The 27,970-nt window shown below is 34.9% G+C and overlaps 2 protein-coding genes across 7 annotated transcripts; one reads left to right on the top strand and one right to left on the bottom strand.

The window, feature by feature from the left end:
* Window positions 1-39: 39 nt before the first annotated feature.
* On the bottom strand, window positions 40-12,033 carry LOC135685303 (major facilitator superfamily domain-containing protein 8). Of its 3 annotated transcripts, none has more exons than XM_065201201.2 (12): window positions 11,897-12,033; window positions 7,253-7,353; window positions 6,559-6,686; window positions 6,273-6,316; window positions 5,679-5,922; window positions 4,951-5,064; window positions 2,756-2,938; window positions 2,441-2,528; window positions 1,840-1,974; window positions 1,327-1,430; window positions 986-1,182; window positions 40-759 (listed from the first exon to the last, which is right to left on the bottom strand). In XM_065201201.2, exons 2-12 carry the CDS (start codon window positions 7,339-7,341, stop codon window positions 559-561), a joined length of 1,527 nt encoding a protein of 508 aa, XP_065057273.2. In that variant the 5' UTR covers window positions 7,342-7,353; window positions 11,897-12,033; the 3' UTR covers window positions 40-558. The 3 variants fall into 3 exon arrangements, with proteins under 3 accessions (XP_065057273.2, XP_065057272.2, XP_065057274.2); XM_065201200.2 differs by lacking the exon at window positions 11,897-12,033 and adding an exon at window positions 11,755-11,895; XM_065201202.2 differs by lacking the exons at window positions 40-759; window positions 1,327-1,430; window positions 11,897-12,033 and adding an exon at window positions 11,755-11,895 and having other exon boundaries at window positions 1,046-1,182.
* On the top strand, window positions 11,057-22,005 carry LOC135685305 (major facilitator superfamily domain-containing protein 8-like). Of its 4 annotated transcripts, none has more exons than XM_065201204.2 (12): window positions 11,057-11,199; window positions 12,124-12,208; window positions 15,214-15,333; window positions 15,597-15,640; window positions 15,822-16,065; window positions 16,423-16,536; window positions 17,373-17,549; window positions 17,782-17,869; window positions 18,363-18,497; window positions 20,202-20,305; window positions 20,449-20,645; window positions 21,524-22,005. In XM_065201204.2, the coding sequence occupies exons 2-12, from the start codon at window positions 12,175-12,177 to the stop codon at window positions 21,734-21,736; spliced, it is 1,470 nt and encodes a 489-aa protein (XP_065057276.2). In that variant the 5' UTR covers window positions 11,057-11,199; window positions 12,124-12,174; the 3' UTR covers window positions 21,737-22,005. The 4 variants fall into 4 exon arrangements, with proteins under 4 accessions (XP_065057276.2, XP_065057279.2, XP_065057277.2 ...); XM_065201205.2 differs by having other exon boundaries at window positions 11,137-11,199; window positions 12,124-12,212; XM_065201206.2 differs by lacking the exon at window positions 11,057-11,199 and having other exon boundaries at window positions 12,109-12,212.
* The last annotated feature ends 5,965 nt before the right edge of the window (window positions 22,006-27,970 follow it).

Here is a 27,970-nt window from a genome sequence, read left to right as displayed (position 1 = left end):
TATGTACAGGAATAACTGAGAACAATTAAACTCAAGGTAAAATATAATACTGAAAATTAGAGTAGAAGAGCAATTTTTGCTTATATTTTGCTGTAAATGTCTTAAATGATTTTCAAAATTAATATTTACCACCACAATGGTGTAATTATATAAAAAAAATTCAAGAAATTACTGAGAAGAAAACTAAAGAGAATTTGGTGTCTCTAAGTATATGTTTTCAAATGCTGGTTCTTATAGCAATTGTCAACTGGTTTTAATATTGAATATTGCATCATTATCTCAGAAGACGATGTTAAAAAACTAAACTTTAATATCAAATCTGATTGTTCAGAATACATTGATAAAGCATGTGTAAACGGCTAAATTCACATTTACTCAAGTATCTTGGTTCCCTTCCAGAAGTTGTCTCTGTAGTTAACATTCGTTAACTGCTGAATTGATAAAAAACGAAAAAAAGATACACTAGATCTTAGGTAAACGGTTTGATAATTTTTTTTAAGTAGTAATTTTATTAGTCATAAAACTGTAGCAAAGCTCAAAAAATTTATTTTCTATATTCTAGTTCTTCTTAATATACTCTTCAAAAGGTACAAGTCTGCTATAGAAATAAGTGAAGACTAAAATAAAAAGTGATAACACGAAAGCTATTGTAATGAATACATATCTGGGTCCCAAATGTTCGTAAATATACGCCACTAACAATGGTGATGTGATCCCTGAAATACACCCACTTATAAACAGCGCAGCAAGATAATAACCCTGTAACAAAATTATTTGCATCATTCGTCCAGTGTTTTTCTTTTCAATGTACTTATTTTAGATTAACAGTAGATAAGAAATACTCTTCATGATTTGTAGTTTTGTTTCAGTTGAATTTGAAAGATTGCGTGTCATCTTCAATGAATTCTGTGGCTGCTAAAATTTTGTATAAGGTAAAGCACCACATTAGAGACTTTTTCTGTTTAAAAATAGGGAAAACGAAAACCTGTTTCCTTGGTCCAACAACTTTTGAATACAGTCCATTTATAACTAGATATGGCAATGTGTAGCCAATCAAAGCCATCAATTCAGCAATTATTAACTGCTCAAGGTGTATTTTTGGAGTATTTTTGCACCACTGGTACTTTGCTGGACATCCTTCTTTTAAACGAAATTGGGTCAGATTTCCGACTTTGCTAACCTCTAAAATGGAGAAGATAGCATTTATGAATAAGATTTTGTGCAAGATACAAGCATAAACTGTACGTTTGGTATCATTGCTCTGGGATTTGTAGAATGATCGCGAAAAAATTCATAATTAGATAAGAAAATCTTATTGGAGCTCACCTGTTGTTTGAAGAGTTGGATATGTGTTTCCCCAGGGTAAGAATATGATAAAGCCTACCAATCCAATTGTACATCCTACCAAAATTACTTGCCTTTCACTCATTCTAGATCAATACAGGGGTTGGAAAACATTTCTTAAAACAGTCCATAATAATAATCAAGTCCATAATAGTGGATTTATTTTGAAAACGTGACAATTTCCCAATTTCCTATATTGTGAAAAGGGAAATCGTGAAAACTGTTTGTGTACTTTTCTGTTTTATTTAGTTTGTTACAGTTTGTTAGTTTGTTAGTTTTAGTTAGTTTGTTAAAATTACTTTCCATTTTTCAGAAAAGTCAATTCCAAAAATTTAATGCGCATCTGACACCTATATGAGTCAAAACAACAAATTTTTCTTTTCAACTGATAAAAATCCAAAACAGGTTGGTTATTTTTTTCCAAGTAAATTTTGTTGTTTTTTCCAAGTAAATATATAAATAAACTTGGTAATAGAATAAGTAATAAAGTTTTACCTTTTAGATGAATACTTGACAAAAGCTAGTGATAAAATGGCAATTGGTCCAAGGGAAGATAACAGCATGCCAGCGTTGAAAACTGCCGTTTGTTTTGTCATTGCTAGTTCATCTGCCATTAGAGGTGCTGTTAGCCTTAAGAGGTAAAGTGAGTAATAAAAAATTGACATTTTCCGCTTGGGTCCATATATTGGCAAAAAACTTGATTGGAGTTTGATTTAAAAATATTTTTATCTTATCTTAAAACTGTTAAACAAACGGTAGATTGGCAGCATTCTTTAAAAACTTTAGAATCATTGAAAAAGCTTGTTTGGCCGTGAAAATTTGCATGCTTGCAATTTTTGTTCCTTGTAACATTTTTAAGAGGATACATTTTCAATGAAGACAATCACTATTCAATTATCGGTTTTGATATGACAAAGAGGCTTTGCTTTGTTCAGAAAAAAATGAGGAAAGTTAAACATAGTTAAATTGAGGATAGTTAAATTATGAGGATAGTTAGACATCCATATTTGCAGAAAAGCCTAGAAGGTAAGTTCGACAAGAAGAAAGATATAATAACACGTTGGTTGAAATTCAGGAACTGATAATGCTTCCTTACGTTTCAACTGCTGAAAACACCACGTAGATAACGAAATAAGAAACTGCGATCAAAATCAGAGCAAAAGAATCCGGTTTTGGCAAATTCCCTAAAAAAAAGAATGAAAAAAGAACTCATTTTTCAAAATGTCCAGAGCTGAAGAACAACCATAATGAATACTGATAGCAAGCAAACATGTTTTAAATTTCATAATTATTTTGAAAAAATAACGCTATCTTTATAGTTGTTATTGATTAGACAACCATTACGATTTACTCGGAAATATTAAAAGTTTGTCAAAGAAAAGTAATTTGAGTCATTTTATCTCCCACTCACCTTGCTTTATTTCTTTGTCACTCTTATTATTTAAGTTGTACTCCTTGAACCAGATCAATACTGATGTGAAACTAGTAAACTGCAAAAACATTCCGAGCCAGCCAGGAGCGTTGAAAACGTTAAGAATAATAAACAAATGGCGATATTCATTCTTGAGGACGATTGCAAAAAAAGCTGAAAGCCCTAAAACAGAAAAATTGAAGTTATTGAATGTTAAGAGCATACAATGCTCGTAATGCTTATTTTCTTAATACACTACTATTTTTTCATTTCAAGATTTGTGTACAGATATGCCTTTAAGTGATTTGATTCTTTTTTTAATTGCACTTGTTTTAACTGTACTTTCAGGGCTTAAAGTGTTTTCTGTAACACTTTAAAGAAGTGAGCTATAAACAAGTTTAGCGAAAGAGCGTGGTGAAACATAACGATCATAGTTACTTTACAGAGCTAGAGTTTTCCCCAACAAAGTGATCGCTTTATTGTCTTCTTGTCCATTCCTAATACTCCTTCCAAAGACAATTTTCATATCATTTTGAATCTTCTTCTGGAGGTTTTAGGTCATCTGCTTAAACCTTTTGATTACATTCATTCTTACTGTATCGCCAAGCTTATTCTAACGCAATAAAATTTCTCGCAGTAATTTTGTTTATGTAATTCACGAAAGAATCATTAGGTCATTTTAAAGCCCCTGTTTTTAGAATACTCTCATCATGCCTTTTCAAAAGCTTTTTTGTACAGGTCATTCCTGTCTCACGATAGTTATTTTTTCCTATCCAACTGCTATCAATTTGCTATAAATTTAAACTTACTTAATTTTGTTTAGTGTAGTTAGTCTTACATAGCTGTGAGAAAACAAAAATTCAATTAAGTTTCCTTACTTTGTTGAAGGCTTGATCTATCATCAAAATACAGTCAAGCACAATGATCGGTATGTTTTTTACACATCTTATTTTTGAATAGAGATCACATTTTATGGTCAACCACTACAAGTTTTATTAGTTTTGAAAGCATTTAGAAATTTGCAAGTAAATTTTTCAATCTTCTTCTAGAGGATCTCCTTGCTCCCATTTCCAGGTGCCATCATCATTTAAGTTTTCAAATTATTTAACTTTAAAATGTTGTATTGCTTGGCATGAAAAGCGTGATTTGTACTCATGCTTTTAGAAAATATTAGCCATTTTTGGACAACTTCAATTTACAAGCAAAAAGGTGATCCAATTGACTTTGGAAATTGCAGAGGAATTAAGTTACTTGAGCAGTTTATGAAAATATCAGAAAATGTTTTATACTTTTATACCCAAGGATAAGTGGGATTGACCGATTTGATTTTCATAGCAAAACAACTGCAGGAAAAGAATCGGGAAATGAATAAAGATCTATATTTCTGTTTTGTGGATCTAAAGAAGGCTTTCTCTCGAATACCGAGAGAGTTGATTTTTCGTCTTTAGGAAAAGAAATGTATCGGAGAAATTTGTCAAACTAGTCAAGACAAAATATTACAAAGCTAGAGCAGCAGTGAAAAAAGGAAGAATTCAACATCGATGCAGGTTTACACCAAGAAACATCTCTGAGTCCTTTCGTATTCATCACCGTACTGGAGGTGATCAGCGAAAAATGGAGAAATGGCGTCCCATGGTAAATCTTATTTGCCGATGATATTGTGCTCATAGCAGATAGTGAAAAGGAGCTGTAAGTGAAATGGAAGACTTGGTAAGTGAAATGGAAGACTTTAGCAACAATTGAAAGCCAAAGTAAAAAAAACGGAAGTCCTAGTGACAAGCAGAAGTAAGACAAGAGCCTACATTAGAGAAAAGAATGGCAAAGAAGGATTCAGGATTCGATTCTGATTATTCAGAATGACCTACGGTGAAGAAAAAGAGGATTTGGTCAACGTCAAGATGCATTTTGCAGTACCTAGATTAGCGAGAATTCACTTCTTATTTAGAAATTCACAAAAGTGTATTTAACAGCTTTGGAAGAAAGGCAGAAATTTCTTGAAGTATAGGTGGTTCCGCAAAAAACGCCAAATAGATTCCTGAAATCTTTCATTGATCTCATCAATCAATCTGGAACCCGGGCGATCTCAATAATGTATAAACAGTATTGTGTTTTCATTTTGAAAATACTCTGTTTGAAATTTACAACAAACTTGTAATTGTAAACATAGTTAAAGATATGCTAAAACTAACAGTTACCTGGCCCAGCTGCATGTCCTAAAGCGTATAATGTAGAGAGGTAAGCGAAAGTAATCTTTTTCTCCTTCAGAGTTGATGATTGTGCCAAGACAGTGGAACAAACAACCGCTTGACCTAGTAGCAAAGCAGCAGGATCTTTGTAATAGCATTCTTGGAAATATGACATAAGTATAACAAGTTTTTAGGATATAAGAACCTTTAAGTTTGAAATGCCCTATGCAAAAGTTTTATAGAACAGAATATTATGAATAATTCTGTTTATCTGAAGGCACAATTTACGAAATATTGCTTCAACATAGAACAGAAAAGCCACCAAAAAACACAGTACTACATCAGAACTCTTGGTATTACCATCTCTTAAGTATAAAAGTCGATTACTGTCAAGCATTTAAATCAGGATGTCCACGTAGGCGCTACCATGGCTTAATGCTTTATTGTCACGGAATACAGAACTGTGTTGTTCCATTCATAGACAAAACCAAACATTTAGGTAGAGTAAGGTGATTGAAAAGCCCTCTGCTACTTAAGGCAAATGAAGCCAATGGTTTGTTCACATTAAAAGGAGGAAGAATAGTGTTTGGTAAGCATCCCATGACGTAGAAACTACCTTCACAAGCTCGGTAGAAACAAATTCATATACATTATGTTATAATAAAAATAGTTTTGTAAAGGCAGGCACTACTTCGATTAAGATATGTTCAATATTAGATAAAAAAAGATTTCCGCACCATTAGAAAAACCAGTTACAAATCTTGCCACTATAACCATGGTTAATCCATTGCTTCCAGTAAATGCTGCTGCAAGAGCATACAAGCAATCTCCAGAGAATTTGAGCAGAATGCATGCAAGAAGAGGCGTGCGGGCTCCATGGGTGTGGTGCCATGCACAAAAAGTAACCGAACCAATCAGCTGTCCGAGACTATAGCCGCCATTGGCCATTCCCAGATACCATGGTTTCACGAACTGATCAAGCTAAAAGAAGGCGTGAACACAAAAGATATGTAAACGTACCAAAATATTTAAGACTTAAACCATCTAACATAGACAGAGTGGCAAAGAAAATATCCAGGAAATTGCTAGATACGCACATTATCATCTTGAACTTTTAGACTGACAAAAACGCTTAGAAATATTCTTAAGATATTCAGCATCAAGAAAGCAATTTTTAGAAATTACTCGTTTATTGCAAAGAAGTGCTCGATTCAATAAATTCCAATGTCAAAGAGAAAAGTCTTCATGTTATGTCCTTTCACTTTTAGAAAAATATGTTCTTATCTAACAGTTGACAAGAAAAAAAGTTTTTATCGGATTTTTAACCTTACCTTCTTCATATAGGGCCAGAGTGACGGCATTGTAATTGTATACGCTGCAATGACATAAAGTCGCTCAGCATTAGTTTTTTTCCTCGAATACATTTTTAATACATTTGCAAAATTCAATACCTTTTTTCAGGTGACATGTCACTGCTAAACTTCTATCGTATTACCCGTTTCTAATGGAACTGAAAAAAGAGAAACAATTGCACAGCGCTCAGTTTTACAGAAAGTCTTACTTCATATGCTTATACAGTTTGAAAAATATTTAAAGAATGGCATTAAATTCTCTCACCTATTGCACCAAAAAAGGAAATCATGTAGATGACACGCATTGACCTTTTTCTTAGCTTGCGATCCTCGGGCGTCTCAACATCTTCATTGCTAAACTGTTTGCTCTTTTGAAAATCGTCATATAAATCCCTGAACATGAACAAGAAAACCTTGATACGATACCAAGATTAACTTGCAAATATTGAGACAGCAATGTAATAGATTAGGTATGAGAATGTTCTTTCAGATTGTTTAGCCAAAATATAAATAAAACCAACGTTATTGGGAAAAACCATGAGATTGACTATTTTTATGATTGCTGCAACATAAAACAAAAATCCAACCTTATTTAACAGGCGCTTTAGATATAAACAAAAAAACCAGAAAGCTGTCACGAAGCTATAGCTTTAGAAAACGAGTTGCTTATTTATAAACAGACCATTGTTTGATATTTAAATTTTTTTATCATGAAGTGTGACAATACTTCATTATAATTAAAAAATGCAACTAATAAGCCAGTGAAATATATTTCCACAGAGATGGCTGGCATGGCGTACCATGGGAAACAAATCCGTTTTGAGGAAGCTTAAAACCTTTTTGCTACAATGGCCATTTTTTTCTTCATACACAAATCAATCATACTGAGTGTCAGTCGAATAGTAAATCAAAGTAATAGTGGTTTTTCATTCACGAAAAAATCCTTTCTCTGTGTGCACCTTTCATTTGTCTTCATTAAAGGCTCTTCCTCCATGATAAAAATTTTCTGTCTCTTTCTCTTTGTTGCTTGGTCAACTGCTTCCGGCATATGCAAAGTAATCTGTTGAAAGATACATAGAGTCTCTTTCCATCAAAATGATTTTTACAGTTGTGCAGGGAAAAGAGAAAAGGTGCCAGGATTGAATAGATAATGGAAAGTATCTGATGAAAGAAAAAGTCTCATTTGCACAAATAAAAAGCATCAAAAGCATCAAAAGTGTCGTACTAGTCTTATTATACAAATCCTTTAACAATTTGTCCTGAGCCAGTATTTTTCAAAATTCCCATTTTATTCGTCTTTGTAGGATTGCTTTAATGACAAGCAAATCTCAACTAAGTCAGAGGCTAAAATTGATTGATAAAGTATCATTGGTGAAAATTTCCATCTATGCTTTAGAAGACGAATTTCATTTTGTAATGGTTTGTCCCCTTTACTCGAAAGAAAGGAATAAACTGTTGATGAAAATTGAAGAAAGGTATCCCTTTATAAAAAATCTTAGTCTTGAAAACAAATTTATTTGATTGATGAGTCGAGAAGATAATGATTTGATTCAAATTCTTGCGACAACAGTAAGGCGAGCATTCCAAAAGCATGATATTTATCTGACTTGTGATGACCATTTTGCTGTTGTATATTCAAGATGCTATAATTTTTGTAGCCACTTGTATTAATATTTTAGATGTAGCAATTTTAATTAACCATTTAGATTTACTATGCTTTGTTTTGCTGTATTAGATTAAGGGCCATTTCGGCCTATACTTTTATTATTAATAAAAAGAATAATAATAAAAAGAAAGAAAATATAACCCATTCACGAATCTTTACAAACAAACTACTCTCTCTACTTCTGCTCTTAACTTCAGTCTTTTCATCTCATGCGTTTCGTCCAACTCTCAAATAGCACGTGACTCAATAACTAGGCTTCAACTTTCTCACATTCCCGTACTTGCTTCACTGTGGTGAAAACTACAACTGTTGAAAGAGCTGAAAAAATTTATGATTGAATTAAAAAAAACAAAAATGGAAATATTTGCTACGTTTTACTCTTATTGAGTCTGTTCAAGAATCACTAGTTGCCTCTTTCAACGCCCAATCAGCTTGCTGGTTAGCTCTTAAACCCTGGCTTCCAAATACCTTTTATGTGTTGGCGATGCATCGCCGATGATTCTCTTCAGCCTGGTTTCCATATAACTCTTACGAGGGAACCTTATGACAAAAAACCTTGCCTAACGAGTGAGCATGGTGATAATGGTTTTGATTGGCTAGTGTGGGTCATGTGTTCACACAGAGTCGCCGACGTGTCGGCGATGAATGTCTCCAATAAAATTTTCAGTCATCACCGACGTTGCTGACAGAAAAAAGTTGAGCCAAATTCAATTTATGCAGGGCATCGCCGACACATTGGCGACAACGATGTTGGTGTTTTTCCATTAAACTTTGACTCGTCGGCGGCCTGTTTCCTGTATGAAAACCAGGCTTAATATGAGCAACATACAAAAGTCTTTATAAAACAGAAAAACTTTCAGGCTACCATCAAATGTCAGACAATTAGGCAGAACATAGCAGTATTGTTTTAGTAATGTAACTGGAACTTATAGCCTTTTACTTTGGAATAAAGACAAATATCAGTTGCAAGCAAGGTGGCCATGATGCATCTTTAAGTTGCATCTTTTAACGCCCAAGCAGCTTCCTTGTGAGCTCTTAACAACATACAAATATTTTTTGACAACAGAAAAACCTTTCAGGATACCTTCAAAGGTAAAAAAGCAGATAGAACTAGTAAAATTGTTTTAGTAATGTAACTGGAACTTGCAGCCTTTCACTTTGGAATATTGCAAGCAAGGTGGCCAAGATGCAAGATTCAAGTAACTTAAAACAAGACTCTCTATCGCCTTGTGTCATTTCTCCTACCAATATGTAAAAATATCATTTGACTTTCGTTGTTTTGCCCTCTTTGAACTATGCATTTCTGAAGATTAAAATTTCCTAAGATTATCTCCTCTCTTCTACCAAATTGACGATTTTAAAATTTTCATGTCAATCATACTGATAACAACGCAATGATAATATCAATTCTTTTTTCAATCTTTTTTTGCTATTTAGCAAAGATTTATTCAAGAATTAGGTTAAATGACATAAAAATGAAATAAAAACGTAGATCTGGTCGGTTTGGCAAAAACAAATGCAGCTTACTTCAAACTTTGATGTAATTTAAGATGCAACGGTGATTATGGAATCAGTGTGACCAGATCGCAATTTCGGAATTATGCCAAACTTTTCATAAAATTATGCTATATTTACAAAATTTATACAAGATATCAAATCAAGGCTACCCTCTTCAAAAAGAGACTAAAGCATCTATAAAAAAAATACCAAACTGTAACTTTACAATATGAGATAAGTAAACCAGTGCAATCAATTAATTATCAAATATGTGTATACTTAGTTCTTTATATGTAAAATAACTACAAATACAGACGTCATTAATAGCCCCCACTCCCCCCCCCCTTTACCACAGAACCTCTCACTTATTTGACTTTTTTCAAGGCTTTCCCATTCTCATCTCCAATGAGCAACATTAATTCTATAACTACGAATTCCATGATCTACTGGATGCCAAGATATAATCAATAATGTACCTTTAGCATTAGAAGTTAAAATTCCAGGTAAGATATGATCCACTGTGAAATGTGATGTAAACGTTTCAATACAATAGTTGAAATTTTGATTGCTTCTGAGCTCAATACTCTTGTTTTTCATTCTCTTAAAACCACCCAAAATTTTAAGTAAATTTATCGCTGCAAATTTTGATGAAATAGCTGTATTCTGGATGGAGTCCTTAAGAAACCTTTATCGACTCAACCATTCTAATTTTATTATTAAATGCGAACAACACTATTTTAACACAAATGCAATAGAAAAACAATTTATAGTGATTTTTATTGATTTTGTAATAAATATATCTCATATTCGGCAGTGATACAATAAGTTTTGCAATTGCATTACTGACAAGTCATTCAAAGTTTCTACACATTTTTAACTTATTCAGTTATGAAAAAAATATATGGATGGCTGAAGTTTAAAAGTTTTTGTTTTTTATCTTTCCTGTTTTCTGTTTTCTCTACTCAGTTCAATTGTCTTCTTCAAAGGAAAATGAATTTGAAAACTACTGCTTTTGGCAGAATGCCATGGAAAGTATAGTTAATCTTTATGCAATTAAAAAATAACTCCTAATTTTGCAAGCAGTTAGTTCTGGATTATAGTACATCAGGTATATTCAGGGCCGCCAAAAGGTTTTGCGATTCGTTTAAACTCATTTTTACGCACAATTTTGTAAAGTTGATTTAAAACATTCTCTAAAATAACATTTTGAAGCCTAGGGTGATTTCTCCCTCCTCTCTCCACCCTCTCCCCACCCTTTCTCCACCTCTCTCTCTCTCTCTCTCTCTCTCTCTCTCCCTCTCTCTCTCTCTCTCTCTCTCTCTCTCTCTCTCTCTCTCTCTCTCTCTCTCTCTCTCTCTCTCTCTCTCTCTCTCTCTCTCTCTCTCTCTCTCTCTCTCTCTCTCTCTCTCTCTATCTCTCTCTCTCTCTCTCTCTATCTCTCTCTCTCTCTCTCTCTAAATATTTTGAAGCCACGACTATAAATATAGTTTTATCAAAGTACACTTTCCTTGTTTAGCAATAGACATAATGGTTATCACAGACTTAATATGCAGTGTCCATCTATGCAAGAAACCGCATTGCTTAAACGCAAGAATGAGAAGAGTTGAATAAAGACAATATAACAATTGCCTTGCCTAGTTTATTGTACATAAACCTATAAGACGCAGGCTTGTTTCGATGTGGTTAGACTGAGATTCAATAGAGACCCGAGAGAACAAATGGCGAAATTTAACAACATACCTAGTAAGTGGTTATTTAGTACTTATAATTTTATTAATTTTGCAAACTTCCAGTAACATTATCACTGTGCTGAATTTTTTTAACTATTGGTAAAATATGGAATAAGACTATGCTTTATTTCAAAATAGGTAAATACGCCGATGCTTCCTCAAAAACTGCAATTAAACTTTGAACATTCTCCAAGATAACGTGCGATTGTATTGTTTACGTATAGGCCACTGCATCGCTTGCTTTCCAGGATGGCGTTTCTATGCGGTAATCAAGGACGTGACCCTAGCTACAAGAGCCTATTGCCCTACTTGATGACACGATGCAAAATGCAATTTGTCTAAAATTTTGTCTAAAAATTTGTCTAGTTTTATGCTGTTTGCGTGTATTTGCAGCAGCAGGTTACCTAAGACCCTTGTTATTCTCTCAACCTCAAGTTCACATGGGCAATTTTAATTTCACGAAGATCATAATTTGTAGCCGTTAGACATAATCCTGTAACACAACCTTGCTTAATTGTGGAGATGACAAATTTTCTAACTTTATTCAAAGTGAAAAACTTCCTTTTACCTGAAGCCACTCAACGAGGCAAGGTGAGTAGTAAAAGCAAGCACATCATTGTCTTTGGCTGTATTGCAACATCATGTCTCACAACAATGATTTAAAATTTTAATTTGGCAATATTCCTCTTTTTGAAAAGTAATATCTGTACCTTTTCTTTTGATCACTTTTGCTTTCCTTTCTGAATACCTAGCTGGTTGGGTTTTAATCATGTCTGGAATCCTTACCAAGGAAATCTTACCATTCCCGAAATTTGTATGCCCTTCGAATGCTTTGTTTCCTTTTATCTTTCTGGAAATGATTGAAGTTTCATTTCAACCGCATTGCTAACGGAGCACAACGAACTAAAAGGAAAATGCTGTCCTTGTTTATTGTTAGGAGTACAGTAGGAAGAAGGGCTGTTAGGGTGTGGTGAGAAAGCCAGGAAAGATGCCGACTGGTGATAAAAGAACGAACGACGATAGTAGGTGGTTACTCAGTACAATATTTTCTTAATCTGTTACCTCATTTCTTTTTATTGCTGTGCGGATTTATTCTCAATTTTTACGTTGGTCATGGATAAAACGACTTTAATGAAGACAACAGGAGCGCACTGAGAAACCAAAAGAAATTTTCCTTGCTTGAAAAACCACTAATATTTTCAACCGACCTTTCGATTGACACGCAACATGATTGTTTTGTTAGGGGCTAATTTCCTACTCGTAGAAAAACATGAACAAATGAATTCCATCAATTAAAATAAAAAGGCTCTCTTAGAAGACATTGCCACATCCCTCATCAAATCAGGTCTTGAGGTTATGTTGGGCAACTGATGCATCGGCACAATGTTGGGCAACTGTTGCTTCACCTAATCCATACAAAAACCTAATCCTTTGATATAGCTTAACAGACTCAAGTACAAGTAGCTTAAAGTTCTGGGCAGGAAATGGAGAAGAAAAGTTCATTTTAACCCCTCAAGGAGCTGATGCGCCAGTCCTACCTTGAATTCCTAAGATATCGGAGGGGACGAGAAAACATGGCCGAATTAAGAGCCTAGTCCTTCCTAAAGGAAAATAACAAGAACTTTGAAATGAATCGCGTAATTTAAAATAGGCCAAACTAGCATAATAGAATTAACAAGGATTTGAAGAAACACGCTGCTCTTGATACCAAAAGGGAGGGAAGGACGGGAGAAGAGAACAGCGTGGAAGCAGCATTCGAATTAGGCACAATAATCCCGACTAAAAGCAATTTTATAGATCCATCAGAGTCAAGGAACCCACAATCTCGTGCAGAAGCCCAAATTTACAGAACTCCTTATTGTCTTTTCCCAATGGCATCAAAGGAGCACATGAGGCCTTAAATATCAAATTGAACATGACAATTGACACCAATAAGAATAATACATATCAGCTACAATAATAATAATAATAATAATAATAATAATTTTTAAACATCTCATTTTCATTGAATACATTTTAAATTTACAATTATACGACTCGCTTTTACAGGCATCATATAATTGGCTTATCTGCATTACAATATTTAAAAGTCAATTAGTTCGGGCCTTAGTCATGGTTTGTTTCGACGACAGAAGATATAGTAGGTGCAGCGGATAGAAATGTTCATGAGTTTCATCAAGATGGATTTAGTTTGATTTGAGTCAAAATTAAGTTGGTGTAGCATGTCAGAGAGAGGAGTAGATGAGGTTTCCAGAATGCCAAGGGCACTCATAGAAAGGTTAACAAAGGTAACACGTTGATAGGCAGGGCTCAGTTCCTTGATAAGATCGCTATATTTCCTAGCTTTTCGAGTACTGTTTTCGTCGATGTTGCTTTCGAACCCAACAGTAAGCTCTAGCATGTAAAGGATTCGATCTTCAGTTACGAAGACAAGATCTGGTCGATAGGAGTCGCCTGTGATTAAAGAAGGTGATAGAAATGAAGACAGGTCGGCGTAAAGTGAGCTGTCTCTAGGTGTTGAAAGGGTTTTAGCCAAATATAGAAGTACAGAATCATGTCTCCAGGTATACCTACCATGTTCAAGATAATTCTTGCAGCTAGAGACTATGTGCTGTAATGATTCTGATTGGAGACAGAAAGAGCAGGCAGATGACTGAGTAATTGACCATTTGCAGAGGTTTTTCCTAGTGGCAAGAGTGTTGTTTAGGTATTTGATGGTAAAGTTGTAAATGTTTTTTGGTAACTTTTGCTGGACACTAGACCAAAGTTGATTAGTTCCCTTAGAAGCAAATTTTAAGATGCACGAGATAATAAATCCTTGAGATGTAAGAACGTTTTCAATGCGGTTTTCGTGATCACTTTGGATGGATTTGAGAACTTGTTTGGTGTTGCGATAAACGTCATATTGTATGTTTGTACCAGTGCTAGAGTCTTTCCATAAAGAGCGAATCTCTTGGTTTGGGGACAGTCTTAAAGAGTTGCGGATAACTGTTTGGCATTGTAAGAACTTGGTAGATTGAAGAATGAGATTGATGCCAAACTTCGATTTTGGAATGACGAGGCTACTTAGTGAAGCACTTATTGGCAGCTCGAGCCATTGTCTAACAAAGCTTGATAATAATAATAATAACAATAATAATAATTCATTTATTTATTTACAGTAGGCGTTCTTTACAGTAGTAGCTAAAACGATAAGCTAATTAAAGCCTACTATTTACAGCAATAAAAATTATAATATTATACTGTGATATAAAAGCTATTTAAAGAAATAATTTAATATACCGAGGATATAAATAGATAAATAGTTGAAAATAGTCATGTTAGACAATTCATGTCAAAAACCCGACCTGTGCTACGAAGGTTCTACATAGCCTGCAGCTGCAATTATCCTTTCATTGTTTGATCTTTACTTTAAAGGTATTAAGAAGTATTTAGGTTTTCAAGTTTTCTGGTAGATTGTTCCAAAGCTTGCATCCTAAATAGGACAAGCTTTCGATTCCATGAGTGATGGTTCGAGTTTTTGGGATTTTCATTAATCTACTGTTTCTAAGATGGTAGTGGCTGCTCTTTTGTATGAATATTTCATTCATAAAGCTTGGATTGAGTAATAGCCCTCTAGTGAAATAGACTTTAACAACATCTTTCGGCGAATTAACTCTGATAAAATTCCATCGAAAATCTATCGAAAATCAAAGGCCATTTCTGTTTACCGCTTGGTTTCTGCGATAATTTTTCAAAAATTACAGTTGTCTATACGCTTTGTCTCAAAACGGATCTAAAACTCGTGAAAATTCAGGTAACAACAAAGAATATTACTTAGGTTTTTCTGTGCATACGATGCAAATTAAACAAACGTTGCGTTTTTCTATCCAGAAAATATGTTTTTCAAAAAAGTAGGTTATATTTTATATTTCACTATTTTGAAATACTGTTAATAAAACATTTTTCACCTGTAATATATTACAAGCTATCCCAAAATTTGCTTCTTAAGTTGGGTATCATGCATGATTTTCTTAATGATCTTTAGACATTTACATGACGATTGGCAAAATGCTTAGCATTGAAGATGTTGAAATGCCTAAGGATCGCCAGCTAAGACAAAGGTCAATCCGTGTCATCTACTTGATTTCCTTCTTTGGTGCAATAGGTGAGAAAATTTTGTGCCATTCTATCAATATATTTAAAACTATCTAAGCATTAACATTTAGAGTTGCATAAAAGGAAGCACTGCAACACGTTTAAGCTTTCTGTCAGTTTCATCATGAGGCGAAAATAGATAAAATTTAGGCAGTGATATTTTGCAAACCTTGATTTCTTTGGAATTGTTGAAACTATCTATGGATTTTGAAGAATGAGAATGAAAACCCAGAAAGAAAAATCATCTGACTGAACTTTTTTCATTCTTTGCAGCGTGTACAATGACAATGCCATCACTCTGGCCCTATATGAAAAAGGTATGGTAGAAAATAACGTTTCTTGTTGTCTTATTAATTTTAATCAGCATTTCTCTATCCTAGATGAAAATCACAATGTGCAGTGTTTCCTCTTCTACGACATTAAAACTTCTTTTTTTGATGTGATTACTTTCAATATAATTGGTACGTTTACATATGCTTCTCATAATTTCTTTTTTAGCTTGATCCGCTGGCAAAACCATGGCATCTTGGCATCGCTAATGGTTGCTATCCTCTCGGGAAACTGATTGGCGGGATTTCTTTTACTGCATGGCATAACATTCACGGTGTCCGCGTGCCTTTACTGGCATGCATCATTGTTGACTTTTTTGCATTCTTTCTGCATGCTCTTGCAGCAGCATTTCCTGGAAGCAACGGACTAATCATGGTGATAGTGGCAAGGTTATTTAATGGTTTCGCAAATGGTACGAAACACAATTTTTTATAGACATGTATATATCAAAATATTGCCTTTCCTCTCAAGTAACTTAGAATCCGTTCCTAGGCATTAAATGCCAAATGAATGATTTTCATTATTTAACTTTTGGCTTTTCAGAGGGAATAGCCAAAAGCTCTATAGTGTGTTCTTTTACCGCACTTCTGTTCTATTATCAAACCAAATCTTTCATTGATGATCAGCAGTAGTCCCTGTATGCCATAAATCTATTAAAATTTTTGTCAAAATTGTTTATACTGTTTATACACCGGTAGCAATGGAAAATTGTTAAACCTTATCAATCTTGTTAGAAATATTATTCAAACATGATGTTAATTTTTACTAGGTCAAGAGGTTGTTTGTCGTACTGTCTTAGAAAAATCAACCGAACTTAAGAAGAAAACGATGCAATTTTCCATCCTTTTCACATCTTACTCTCTGGGATATGCAGCTGGCCCAGGTAACTGTTGCTCGTAAGCAATTATTATTACTTATATTAAAAATTACAGCTTTGTTGGTCATCATTACGCCAGTGGATATAAGATATAGTATTCTTGCCTATTAAGCTCATGTTGCAGATAAATTGAAGAGAACATCCACAATGTAGAGGACATCGTTTTATCCCCCTTAAATAGTATATACTTTTATTTCAAAATAATGGTGATTAATGAACTTTTTGAAAGGAAGCTCAAAATGGCAGCATTCTGTGATGGGACGATTTTCAGCTTTGTTTACTAAATAATCACTTTTATGCTCTAATCAAATTCTTCTTGGCTTATTTGTCCAATTTTAATGTCTACATATCAAGCTTAATGTATACATATAAAATTCAAAAATGCGACCAATAGCTTGACAAAACGTTATGCTTAATTGTGGTCTTTATAGATTGTCCTAAGTTACAATAGTGGTAATGTTATCAGCTGATGATAATAAATAATTGAAGAATTCTGCAAAGTCTCTTGAGGCCGCCTCAACATTCAAAACATTACAACAATGAAAACGGTTATAATATTCATGACTTCGTCTTACTCTACGCGACCTCATTCGAGATCTTAGATAGATGGCCTAACATTACAAAAAAAGCTATCACATTATATGAATATTTTATTAGGATGAAATAATAGTAAGAAGCAAGAAAAAAATAATAAACAGACTCAGCATTCTTTTCAAGATATAAAAGGCTTTATATATTATTATTTGATATATATTATGATATAAGATATATATTATCACATGTAGTAAACAAGTATAAATTGCCATTTTTTTGTATTCTATCACGATAAATTTCTGTTTCAGGGCTTTCAGCTTTTCTGGCAATTATTCTTAAAAATGAATATCGTCATTCGTTCATAATTTTTGACGCCTTCAATGCTCCTGGATGGCTCGGAATGTTTATGCAAATTATCAGTTTCATTTCTGTTTTGATCTGGCTCAAAGAGTACAACATGAACAGTGACAAAGAAAGGAAAACAGGCTAGTGAGAGATATAATATTTTAAAATCCTTTACTTAACCAACATTGTTCAGTTTTCTGAATTTTGACACAATGGCTCTCTTACTAAAGAGAAAAAACACGAATATACTGTTGAAATGAGATTTATAATACTGTTTAATATGAATAATTTTCAACATCATATTACTTTGATTTTATTCTTTAGTCGAAAATGAATAAAAAATTTGACTGCTTTTCTTATTCATCTTTCTAGAGAATTTGCCAAAACCGGACACTTTTGCTCTGATTTTGATCTCAGTTTCCTATTGCATCCTTTATGCAGTATTTTCAGCAATTGAAACGTAAGAAACCTTCATCAATATTGTTTTGCAATCGTGGCATTATACTTTTCTTTTGTGTTATTATCCCTTTTTATCTTTTATTATACAGCTGTGTGATTATCCTTTCAAATAATATTTATTTATTTCCGCAGTAACGGATTCTCTAATTGGCCTGAAATTCTGCATTGTTTTGGAAACAAAGTAAAGCCATGATACTTTCCCTTAGAAGTCTTAGACAGCATATACACCTTGCATAAATCATTAAATGTAACTATTTACCCACCAAATGAAGTAAGATTCAGATTTTTCCTTCGCTAGGAGGGAAAGTCCAAACGTGCACATTTTTACCACGTTGTGACAATTGTCAAATATGCTGTTTCAATTATTTTAAAGTTTCTAAAAAATGCTTCCGATCCACCGCCTGTTAATCAATTTTGAGATAACAGCACTATTTTTGCAAATATTGGGACCCTAGCCAAAAATGCCAATTTTTATTCCTCGTCCGACCTTTAAGGCTTACAGCTCCACTTATGGCAGATGAGTTAGCAATGACAAAACGAGCAGCAGTTTTCAATGCTGGCATCCTGTTGTCTTTCCTTGGACCAATTGCAGTTTTATCACTTGCTTTTGTCAAGTGCACGTCCAAAAGGTAACACTTTAGTATTTCTTTCTTTTACCAAAGTTATTTTATACATGTTCAAGTGAAAGTTTACCAATTTCTTCCTTATCAAGTCTACAAGCTTTATATCAGGCCTCATCTCGACTATGGTGACGTTGTATATCACAAGCACGATCCTGAAATGAAATTAGATGTAACTAAAAAACTTGAATAGACCCAGTACTCTGCGGCTCTAGCAGTTCGGATACTTGGAGAGGTACATGTAGGCAACGATTATACGATGAATTGGGTTGGGAGAGTCCCTATAGCAGGCCACGTTAAAGGAGACTGTACCATTTCTACAATTTAAGATTGACACGCTCTCCGGAATACTTGTTTGCTGAAATTCCATGTGAGCGCCAGCTATCTTACAATCTTCGAAATACCCTATCTTATGGCCAAATTGTAGGAAAAACAGCTCGCTTTACGAACACGTACTTTCAAAACACACTGTTTGAATGGAATCTGCTACCTGATGATATTATAAAATGCCAGATCTCTTGCAGCGTTTAAGAGCAAGCTATTGTCAACCATACGACCGTTGAAAAGAACTGTATGGTATTCGTGATATCGTAGGTATCGAGCGTTTGACGAAACTTCATGTGGAACTTAGTGCGCTCAATGAACACAGATTCCGTCATAACTTTGACTGCCTCAGCCCACTGTACTTGTGTGGCATGGGCAATGAAGATAATGCACATTTCATCCTGCACTGCTATCGGTTTTACGAGATGCGTTGTGATCTCTTTGGTCAACTCTCTGAAATCCCCGGTCTAGATCTCACAAATATAGACTCAGAAGCGTTGTGTGAGTTGCTTCTCTATGGTTACCCTCAGCTCACTATAATCGACAACAGAATAATCCTAGAAGCAGCTATGTCATTCATTGATAGATCTATGCGGTTGGACTAAACACCAAAATAGCAGCCATCCCTAGTTATCTCCACTGTAATGTGATTCAGGTGACGATCTGAAAGTAGGGAGTGTAAAAGATGTTCGTACTGTTTTGTAGTGTGAGGTGCGGCTTGGGGCCATGTAGAGCGTGGATGCCCTATTTTGGCTGTTGGGCTGCCGCTGCCTTGCGGGGCGCTGCGGGCTGGGTGCCGTCTGGGGGGCTTGGTGGGTGGTGCTTGGCTTTTGCATCCGGGTTCAGCTTGATGGGCTCCCTGGATGGGGCCTGGTGTCCGGCGATCTGTGGGTCGGTTTGGTTTTTCATTGTACCTCAATGTAGCGTAGTGTTGATTGGTAAGGTGTGGTGTAGTGTTATGTTGCGTTCTTTTGTTAGTTGATTCAGAGGTCATTGTAAAAATTAATTGTAAGAGCCATTTATAGTGGGGACTAGATGACCACGCGTCTTTTCCCGCTATGATTGGCTCAGGTTATTGTATTGTAGTTTCTTTTAATAACATATATATATAAAAAAAAGTTTCTTTCTTGCATTTTATGGATCAAAAAGAACAGATTCAATGTTTTCGTTAATAGAAGTATCGAATTAGAATTTGATTTCTGGTATTGAATTATTAGAAAAACTGAATATCATTTTAGGCAAACCAAATTAAACAGAAAAGTGATATAACTTTACACTTCCCTATATCACGCATGAAATTAAGGACTTTATACATCATCCAACTAAATTCGGTATTACATCTTCTGAAATGTTTTAAAAATCTGTCTTCCTCTTTCTTCTTTTATCTAGAATGAGCGAAAGGCAAGTAATTTTGGGCGGATTTACAATTGCATTAATAGGCTTTGTCATGTTTTTACCCTGGGGAAACACATATCCAACTCTTCAAACAATAGGTGAGCTCCAATATGATTTCAATTCCTAATGGTGCATTTTTAAGCAAACATTCTACAAATCCAAACAATAGCATCAAATGTACAGTTTAAGTTAGTATCCGACACGAAAACCTGATAACCGAATTCTGTCTTCTCAATTTTAGAGGTTATCAAAGTTGGGAATGTAACCCATACTATATGGAAGGAAGGTTGTCCAGCTAAGTACCAGTGGTGCAAGAATACACCTAAAATGCACCTTGAACAAATAATAATTGCAGAGTTGATGGTTTTTATTGGCTTCACGCTGCCCTATTTAGTTACAAATGGACTTTATTCAAAAGTTGTTGGTCCAAGAAAGCAGGTAATATTTAGCAAAACCTTTTTTTATTCAAAAACTATTTTCTAAACAGATTAAATTAGTTTGTCAAAAAGTCTAGCAGACACAGATTTTATTTAAATTAAAGATTAACATTTCATCTGCCCAATTTATACAAAGCTAAAGGTCGTGAAGAGTATATCCTATCTATTGTTAAGGGTCTGTTACTAATTAATACACACATATACATATATATATATATTTAATAGCTCCTAACTTTAAAGTTCTTTAAAAATATAAATAGATACTCAATAAAAAAACAACTTGGTTGACGTTTCGCTGTAAACTTCTTCAGAATAACTAACACATACATCTAGAGCGTAAAATAAGGAATACGAAACAAAAGAACAAAAGGTAACACATTATACAAGCAAGAACAATAATTTCTAAAGCTAGAACAGAACCACGTTTTCTATCTACTTTCTTTCTTTTCTTTGCATTCTATAATTATTATATTTATTTACCTAGTTTCTTATGTTTTTTTTGGGACAGACAGCATTTACCGTTTCTTTTTATTGGACTTTTCTGCATGCTATACCATCTGCTATCGCACTTGTTCTATTGTTCTTTTATCTATTGTATTTATCCATCTTTTTTCACCTCCGGTTGGGCTAAGAAACTATCATTATGTTGTTAAATTAGCTATTATTGTTCTTGCTTGTAAAATGTGTTACCTTTTGTTCTTTTGTCTCGTATTCCTTATTTTACGCTCTAGATGTATGTGTTAGTTATTCTGAAGAATTTTATAGCGAAACGTCAACCAAGTTGCTTTTTTATTGAGTATCTAAATATATATATATATAACAGTGTATTCAAAAGAAGAAGATTGGAAAACTGATCAAAACAACTTTTTTTTCTGATAGGGCTTTTATCTGGCTGCTCTGTCTGGAAGTTCGTGTATTGCAGCGATCATAGCTCCATTGCTACTGGCGTATCTTTACGAACATCTTGGACCACGATATGTGTTCGTTATGATAGCTTCTGTTTTATCATTTCTTATTTTAGTTTTCACTTACTTTTATAGCAGACTAATACCTTTTGAGGAGTACATTGAAAAAATTAGAATACTGAGATAAAAGTTATTTTGCACTTTCCTATATATTATCGAAGGTCAGCGTAGCTGGTGAAAAAAGCTTCCCATGTAGAAACTTATGAAGCTTTATCATCGTTTTGAATTATTAATAATTCAAATTATGAATAATCGTTATTGAATTATTTGGTTCCTGTAAGCAATAAGATGTGTCTTCTTTGAAAAACTTGCAAATTTTATTTTCCCAGTAGTAAGGGGAGCTGGTGTAAAAAATCACAAATCTTGTGCTATTAGGGGTGAAATGCTGAAACTTTGCATAAAGAAAGTTTATGTAACAAAGAAGAACTTTGCCTTGGACCCACCCAAAAATCACGTACTTGTATATTTGACGGACCAGAATGCCACTCTCACAGAAAAAAATCGTTTTTGTCAAAAGACATTTTTCAAGAAAACATACCATGTTCAAGTACCTTGTTGAATACAATAAACATTCTAAAGCTAATTAAAAGCCAAGTTATTTTAATATTTACCTCCTGGCCTTGTACAATATAGAGTTTCAAGTAATTTTTTTGACAACTATCCTACCATCCTACTTGAAATCAAAATGAAATCTGTAACATGCAGCGAACACGTTCAGTTTTTATTTCCAATTGGATTGGTAGCCAGGGGTAGCTAGAAGCTGATGATCCCTGGTATGAAATTTGTAGGAATCTTGGGAAATTTGCTTGTAAATTTCTAAAGGCTGCTTTTCACGAGGCGAATGAATTTTGCATCGAATTCGCTGCTAATGATACAAGGAAACATGCACATGTTGAAATACAAAGTTTACACTAATTAATTGGGGCCTCAAATGAGGCCCCTGAAACAGATAAGGCATCCCAATTCCCCCCCCCCTTTTATTCCAAACATTCAACAGCCCTGTCCTCCATCCATTCTATACATACAAACCCATTCCCAGATCAGGTACCCTTTCTTCCTCTACCCAACCCATTTGGCACGCCCTTCCCATAGCCACACCCAACCCCGCCAACTCTAACTTTAATCTGTTATGCACAGGTGATACTTTTAACCCTTCCCATTTAACCCAGCCCTTTTTTCCCAAAGCCACGCCGTACCATGTTTATCCTCTTCACCCACTCAATTTAAATGCCTCCATACACTCTACAGTCCTACTTTAGTAAGCACTCTGTGTCGATTGCTACTTTTTGTTGATCGTTATAATATATATATATATTTTTTATTTGTATTTCCTGACCTTTGCAACCGTGATCCTGGACGCAGGATTGCGAGGGGCGCCTACGAGAAATGGACATACCGAATTAAAGCCCCGAAATGTCCCTCGTGGGTTTCTGGCTGATGAGTTGCTTTTTTATCATTTTCTGCCCACTTACAAGCTAGTTGCTTAAAACATACAAGGGCACACACAACCACCCCCCATCTGAGTTTGAGGCTGTAACCAGGTGGTAGTGACTACTCCTTATCTCCTTTTTTCTCATTTTTCTATTTTGGATTTGATACTTTGATTCACATATTGGTTTTTTAGTTTTTACCTTCTATGCCTATAAAAACAATGAATTTTGCATCGAATTCGCTGCTAATTCGCTTCGAAATTGTCTTTTGATTTCCACGAGACTGCGAATTCGCTGCGAAATCACCCGGTCCACATGTTCTAAATGGATACTACCCTCACTTCTGAATTTTAGAACATGGGTTATATCCAGTACCAGATGTCAGGGGCGTTGTGGCGTTGTGTCAGGGGCAATTTGTTAATATTGTGAAATAATAGTGCAAGCACTGTATCTACATGAACAACTAACTGATCAGGCCTGGCCATAAGACTTTTAGTATGGGATTAGTTAGCAGCTCTCCTAGTAATGTCCAGGTGATCTGTTTTGAAACAAATAAGAATAGAAACAGAGATAAAATTGATTTCAAGGAGAGCAATTTGCTTTTTAGAGCAATTTAAGAGAGCCTGGAGGGGAGCAAGAGCTATGGCTCTTCTACAATGACCAGACGTGGGTAATGCTGTGGTCATTTTGATTTATAACACATAGTTCATAATTGCTTACAAAGCTTTTGTGTAAAGTATGAATACTAACATAAGATAGCAAAATGGGCCCTTTCCATAGTGTGACAGTGGCATAAAGCAGAGGCGGATCCAGCGGAAAATCTGAGGGGTGCTTAAAGGCGTTGCTTCAATAGCCATAATAATGCCACACCCCACTTTTATTTACGGTTAAATGAAGGCAACACCCATCTTGATAAATTAATCTTTTTTTAAATTCAGGTATTAAAGCATAACTATATAGAAAATTATCTCTTATGTTAGAAGCCTATATGCTAGCAATGCTAGTTAAAAATAACACTGCTACCTTCGCAGTTTGTACATCACATTAATCAATGAATGACATTTTAGGTCGTTAGTCAATATTTGATTGCTCTGCAATATTCAGACGCTGGTTCATTTTTGTAAAAAGGCAGCTAAAATGTTTCAAACAAAAAAAGCAAAATGAATCATTGCTACGTTAACTGACCATTACTATACGAAAATTGAGTTAAATATCATTGAGTCAAGATAAAATGGATTGGGTATACCCTAAGTGCCAGAATCCGCTGAGTCATGATTTTCATGAATCCATGCTATTGGTTGACCTTGAACTGGTCACATGAACTCACCTCGTACTGATTGACAAAACAATTTCCATCAATAGCAAGTTGTCAACAACGGATGCAAGTATCACATGAAACAGCAGCGATCACGCCGAATCCAAATGACCCCCTATAGAGAAGGCCTATTTACCATGACTCGATGTCTTTAAATCAATACTTGTAAGAATTTGTTGATGAAAATTGATTGTTTTACTAAGTACCTTGTGTTGAAGTAGTACGTTTTTGGGGTCATCTGCATTTGGCAAGAAATGGGTATCGAATTCATTCTGGTAGTAATTACCATACCACCCCAACAACCAAAAATCCTTGGCACCACTTTTTTGGGGGTGCGCATTTTTCTCTGTAAAATTCGATATTTTGTCGAATTAATCCAAGAAATATTCTGTTAATACGTTTTGCATTTAAAGCCTGGTAAAAGAAACTACCAACCAGAAAGGCCGAAGGTCAGAACTTCCACGGGACAGTACTTGAACCTTTGGCATTTGCAGTTCAGCGAACTCATCGATCTGTGTATTCCCACAAGTCACGACACCACCATCCACCACGCTCTTATCAAAAACTTCTCTCAAAATTGACTGAATACTCAAAAGCTCGTTTTCCGTTTCAATTTTTTCAGTCGACTGGCAACCAATTACCGAGAACACCTGCAACAGCAATGACTTTATGTCCGCCATTGCTGCTACACGAACAGGTTTAGTCGTTTCAGTGACGGTATGCACCAGTGTATATTAAATAATTGATAGGGGTGCTCAGATGAGCCGAAATTTGGCAAACGGATTGGTTGAAGCCTTGTTTTGATTGATAGGGGTGCTCGACATTGCGGAGAAACATATCAGAGCGTGATGTGATTGGCTCAGTTGCAACTTTGACCTTAGAGGTTGATTGATAGGGGTGCTCAAGCACCCGTAGAATTGAAGTAGCTCATTGGCCGAGAGTGTGGTTTGATGGACAAGTAAAAAAATTGGTTCCAGGGCAGCTCAACATGAAATTTCTAGCTATTTATAGTTTAAAGCAGATACAGGTTATGCTAACTAACGCATGACCGTATGTCCTCAATTTACTGGAAAATGCATTTACATGATCTAAAATGATTCAAGACGTTTTTCAGAGATGCATTGAATGTTATATCTCCGAAAATTCTGACCGGTGCTCAAGCACCCATAGCACCCCCCTAGATCCGCCTCTGCAAAGTTTTTCTAGGAAGCAGTGACACTCAAACAAGATATCAGCAAGCATATTCGGTAGTTTCGTATCAAATGCTGTAACTGGTTTCTCGGCGGTTCCAGGCCAGAATCCAATGGAAACCTCTATAGAGATGATCATTTTAGGGATCTGAGAACAATAAACCATTCAAAAATTTTCATGCTATCATGATTTGTGCATTCATTCAGCTTATCTCCTACACTAAGTGCCCTTCAGATTTCCTTGTATCAGGATTCCATTGTATTCACCTACATAATATTTAATGTGGGCAATAATTTAACTGTTTCAAAGAATGTTATTTCTACAAGTGGCCATGTCATAACAAGCTGCTTTACTTGCTTCTTTTGACGATATAACTAGACTTGAGCAATAGAGTTGCAATATATTGACATCATAACAAAATGATTTATTTCTATTTCTTCAATGTCTAGCTCACGGCAGGTCTGGTGTTGCATCTTCGGACATTGCATCTATGATTATTGTTTATCTGACTTGTCTTGCAAGAGCATTATCATCTCAATTTGTGATTCTGGAGCCATGAATGGGACATTGTATGCCCTAGATGAACGGCTGTTCAGCCAGCTATCTAGCAGAGGACAATGTGGAAACACCAACTGAGTAACATAAATGAAGTTGCCAGTTTGTTTCAATACGATATTTTGATGTTCCAGAGTCTTTGCTCCATACATTAAATTTAGACAGCTTTATAAGTTTACACAGACTTCCATCAACACAGATTTAGAAGAAATTAGATAAATATCAAAATTCAACGAAATTCTAGATACAAGATTCTTCTTTAAGAGGAGCTTCCCTTGCAGATAGTCAAAAAAGAAGGAATCCTCTCACCTTCCAACAGGGTTTACAAGTAAGCTACAGGTTTAACAGGCTACAAGTTTCATTACTTTTGCTATTTCTAGTTTATCGGGGAATCTTCGGCAAAGGAATGATTAGTTTACCAGTTTAGCTAAAGGAGATATGCTGTTTGACGTATAAAGATTTCTAAAAAAACTATTCAAACATTACAGATTTAGACGAGTCAGAATTTGATATTTTTTCTTCAACTTCTCTGTAAGTGACGGCAGAGAAAAAAAGAATTGATACTTTTATTTGTGAGAAAAAATAAGTGCATACCTTGGAATGGTCCTTGATATATTATCTCCAACGTTCTAGCAAGAGTAGTTGAACCAGTGACGTAAGGAGCGTTAAGTGGTGGTTTTTGGCCCCTATACTTAACAAAATTTGAGTCAGGTTAAGGAACTTAAGTACTAATTTTTTAGGGTTTTCTCGAAAAACCCAAAGATAAAACAAAAAAGAAATTTTGTCAACTGAGATATTTCTTATGATCTACCTCTAAGCTTTTCCCGGATTTCCATGCAGCATATACAGATGGATCTTGAAGGTGCATGTGATAAAAGTATTCTTAGGCCGTTTCATGTTTCCCAGCAAGTTGCGGTCACCGCCATTAACACCGATGTTTCTGCCTTGCTGGCTTTTGTGATTAATCAAAGAACGGTTTGCAAACAGCAAGCAAACCTTGCAGTAAAATCAAAATCATCGCTATAAGCTGCAAACTCTAAGGCAAGCAACGTAGAAATCGTTTATTGTTATCACTTTTCCCTTTAACATATTTACATTTTCATATCATAACTAATTTTTATATGAACCTTTTTGTTGACTCACAAACTGTTAGACTTAGAGGCGAAGTCTTTTTTTAACTTTTTTTCTACATTCTACTCTGGCGACGACTCCCTATTTTTAGTATGTTAAAACAGACTGTTTTGAGAAAGAATGTATGGTAAACATTTGTTTCACATGTAAAACAATCGACCCCCGAATGTAATGCTTTGGTTCGAAATGACTCATCATGCATAATAGAAATTTATTATGTGCGTTTTCAAGCCTGTACGAGCTTGACTTGGCCTTGCAGAAAAATATAATTGCAGACACGTGACAAACAAGAAGTGTGAAAGCCTATCAGACATACTTTGATAAAAAAATTTCGGGAATGAATGATGTCATGGCAACGAAAATCTTCATTTTGCTTTTCTCAGTTTGAAGACGAGGTAGAACTGAGCAAGAACGGAACTATATATGCAATGCCTTTAACATTGTTTGCTTCGAAAACTCGACCAACCCAATTTAGATTTAGGCAACAGAATGAAAATTTATTTAGTCATTTCTCTGATATCCTTAATCAACTCTGGTATCTTTTTCCAGCTGTCATGCAAAGATGTATGCCCATTTGGGTGGGTTCTTTATTCTGAGACACTTGGTCTGCCACTTGGACTATTACCTACATAACTGCCTTCAAGAGTAAGCTTTTATTACATATTAGCCCCACTCCAAAATTAGTATATAGTATCCACGTTCTAAAAGGCATCGCTACTCTTACCCAGCGTGGGTCTAA

Source organism: Rhopilema esculentum, chromosome 15 (genome assembly GCF_057945365.1).
Source record: "Rhopilema esculentum isolate cy_ngs chromosome 15, ASM5794536v1, whole genome shotgun sequence".
Lineage (NCBI taxonomy): Eukaryota > Metazoa > Cnidaria > Scyphozoa > Rhizostomeae > Rhizostomatidae > Rhopilema > Rhopilema esculentum.
This window is presented reverse-complemented; position numbering and strand designations above follow the sequence as displayed.

What these genes read in the sequence shown, in the direction of transcription:
- LOC135685303 (XM_065201201.2), bottom strand. Translation starts at nt 7,341, where the DNA reads ATGCCGGAAGCAGTTGACCAAGCAACAAAGAGAAAGAGACAGAAAATT. An exon ending in TCTGGCCCTATATGAAGAAG is followed by an intron (nt 5,923 to 6,272) that starts GTAAGGTTAAAA and finishes GCCTTCTTTTAG; the next exon opens with CTTGATCAGTTCGTGAAACC. An exon ending in TGTAACTGGTTTTTCTAATG is followed by an intron (nt 5,065 to 5,678) that starts GTGCGGAAATCT and finishes CTTTGCTACTAG; the next exon opens with GTCAAGCGGTTGTTTGTTCC.
- LOC135685305 (XM_065201204.2), top strand. Translation starts at nt 12,175, where the DNA reads ATGCCGACTGGTGATAAAAGAACGAACGACGATA. An exon ending in TGACAAAGAAAGGAAAACAG is followed by an intron (nt 17,550 to 17,781) that starts GCTAGTGAGAGA and finishes TCATCTTTCTAG; the next exon opens with AGAATTTGCCAAAACCGGAC. An exon ending in GTATTTTCAGCAATTGAAAC is followed by an intron (nt 17,870 to 18,362) that starts GTAAGAAACCTT and finishes CCGACCTTTAAG; the next exon opens with GCTTACAGCTCCACTTATGG.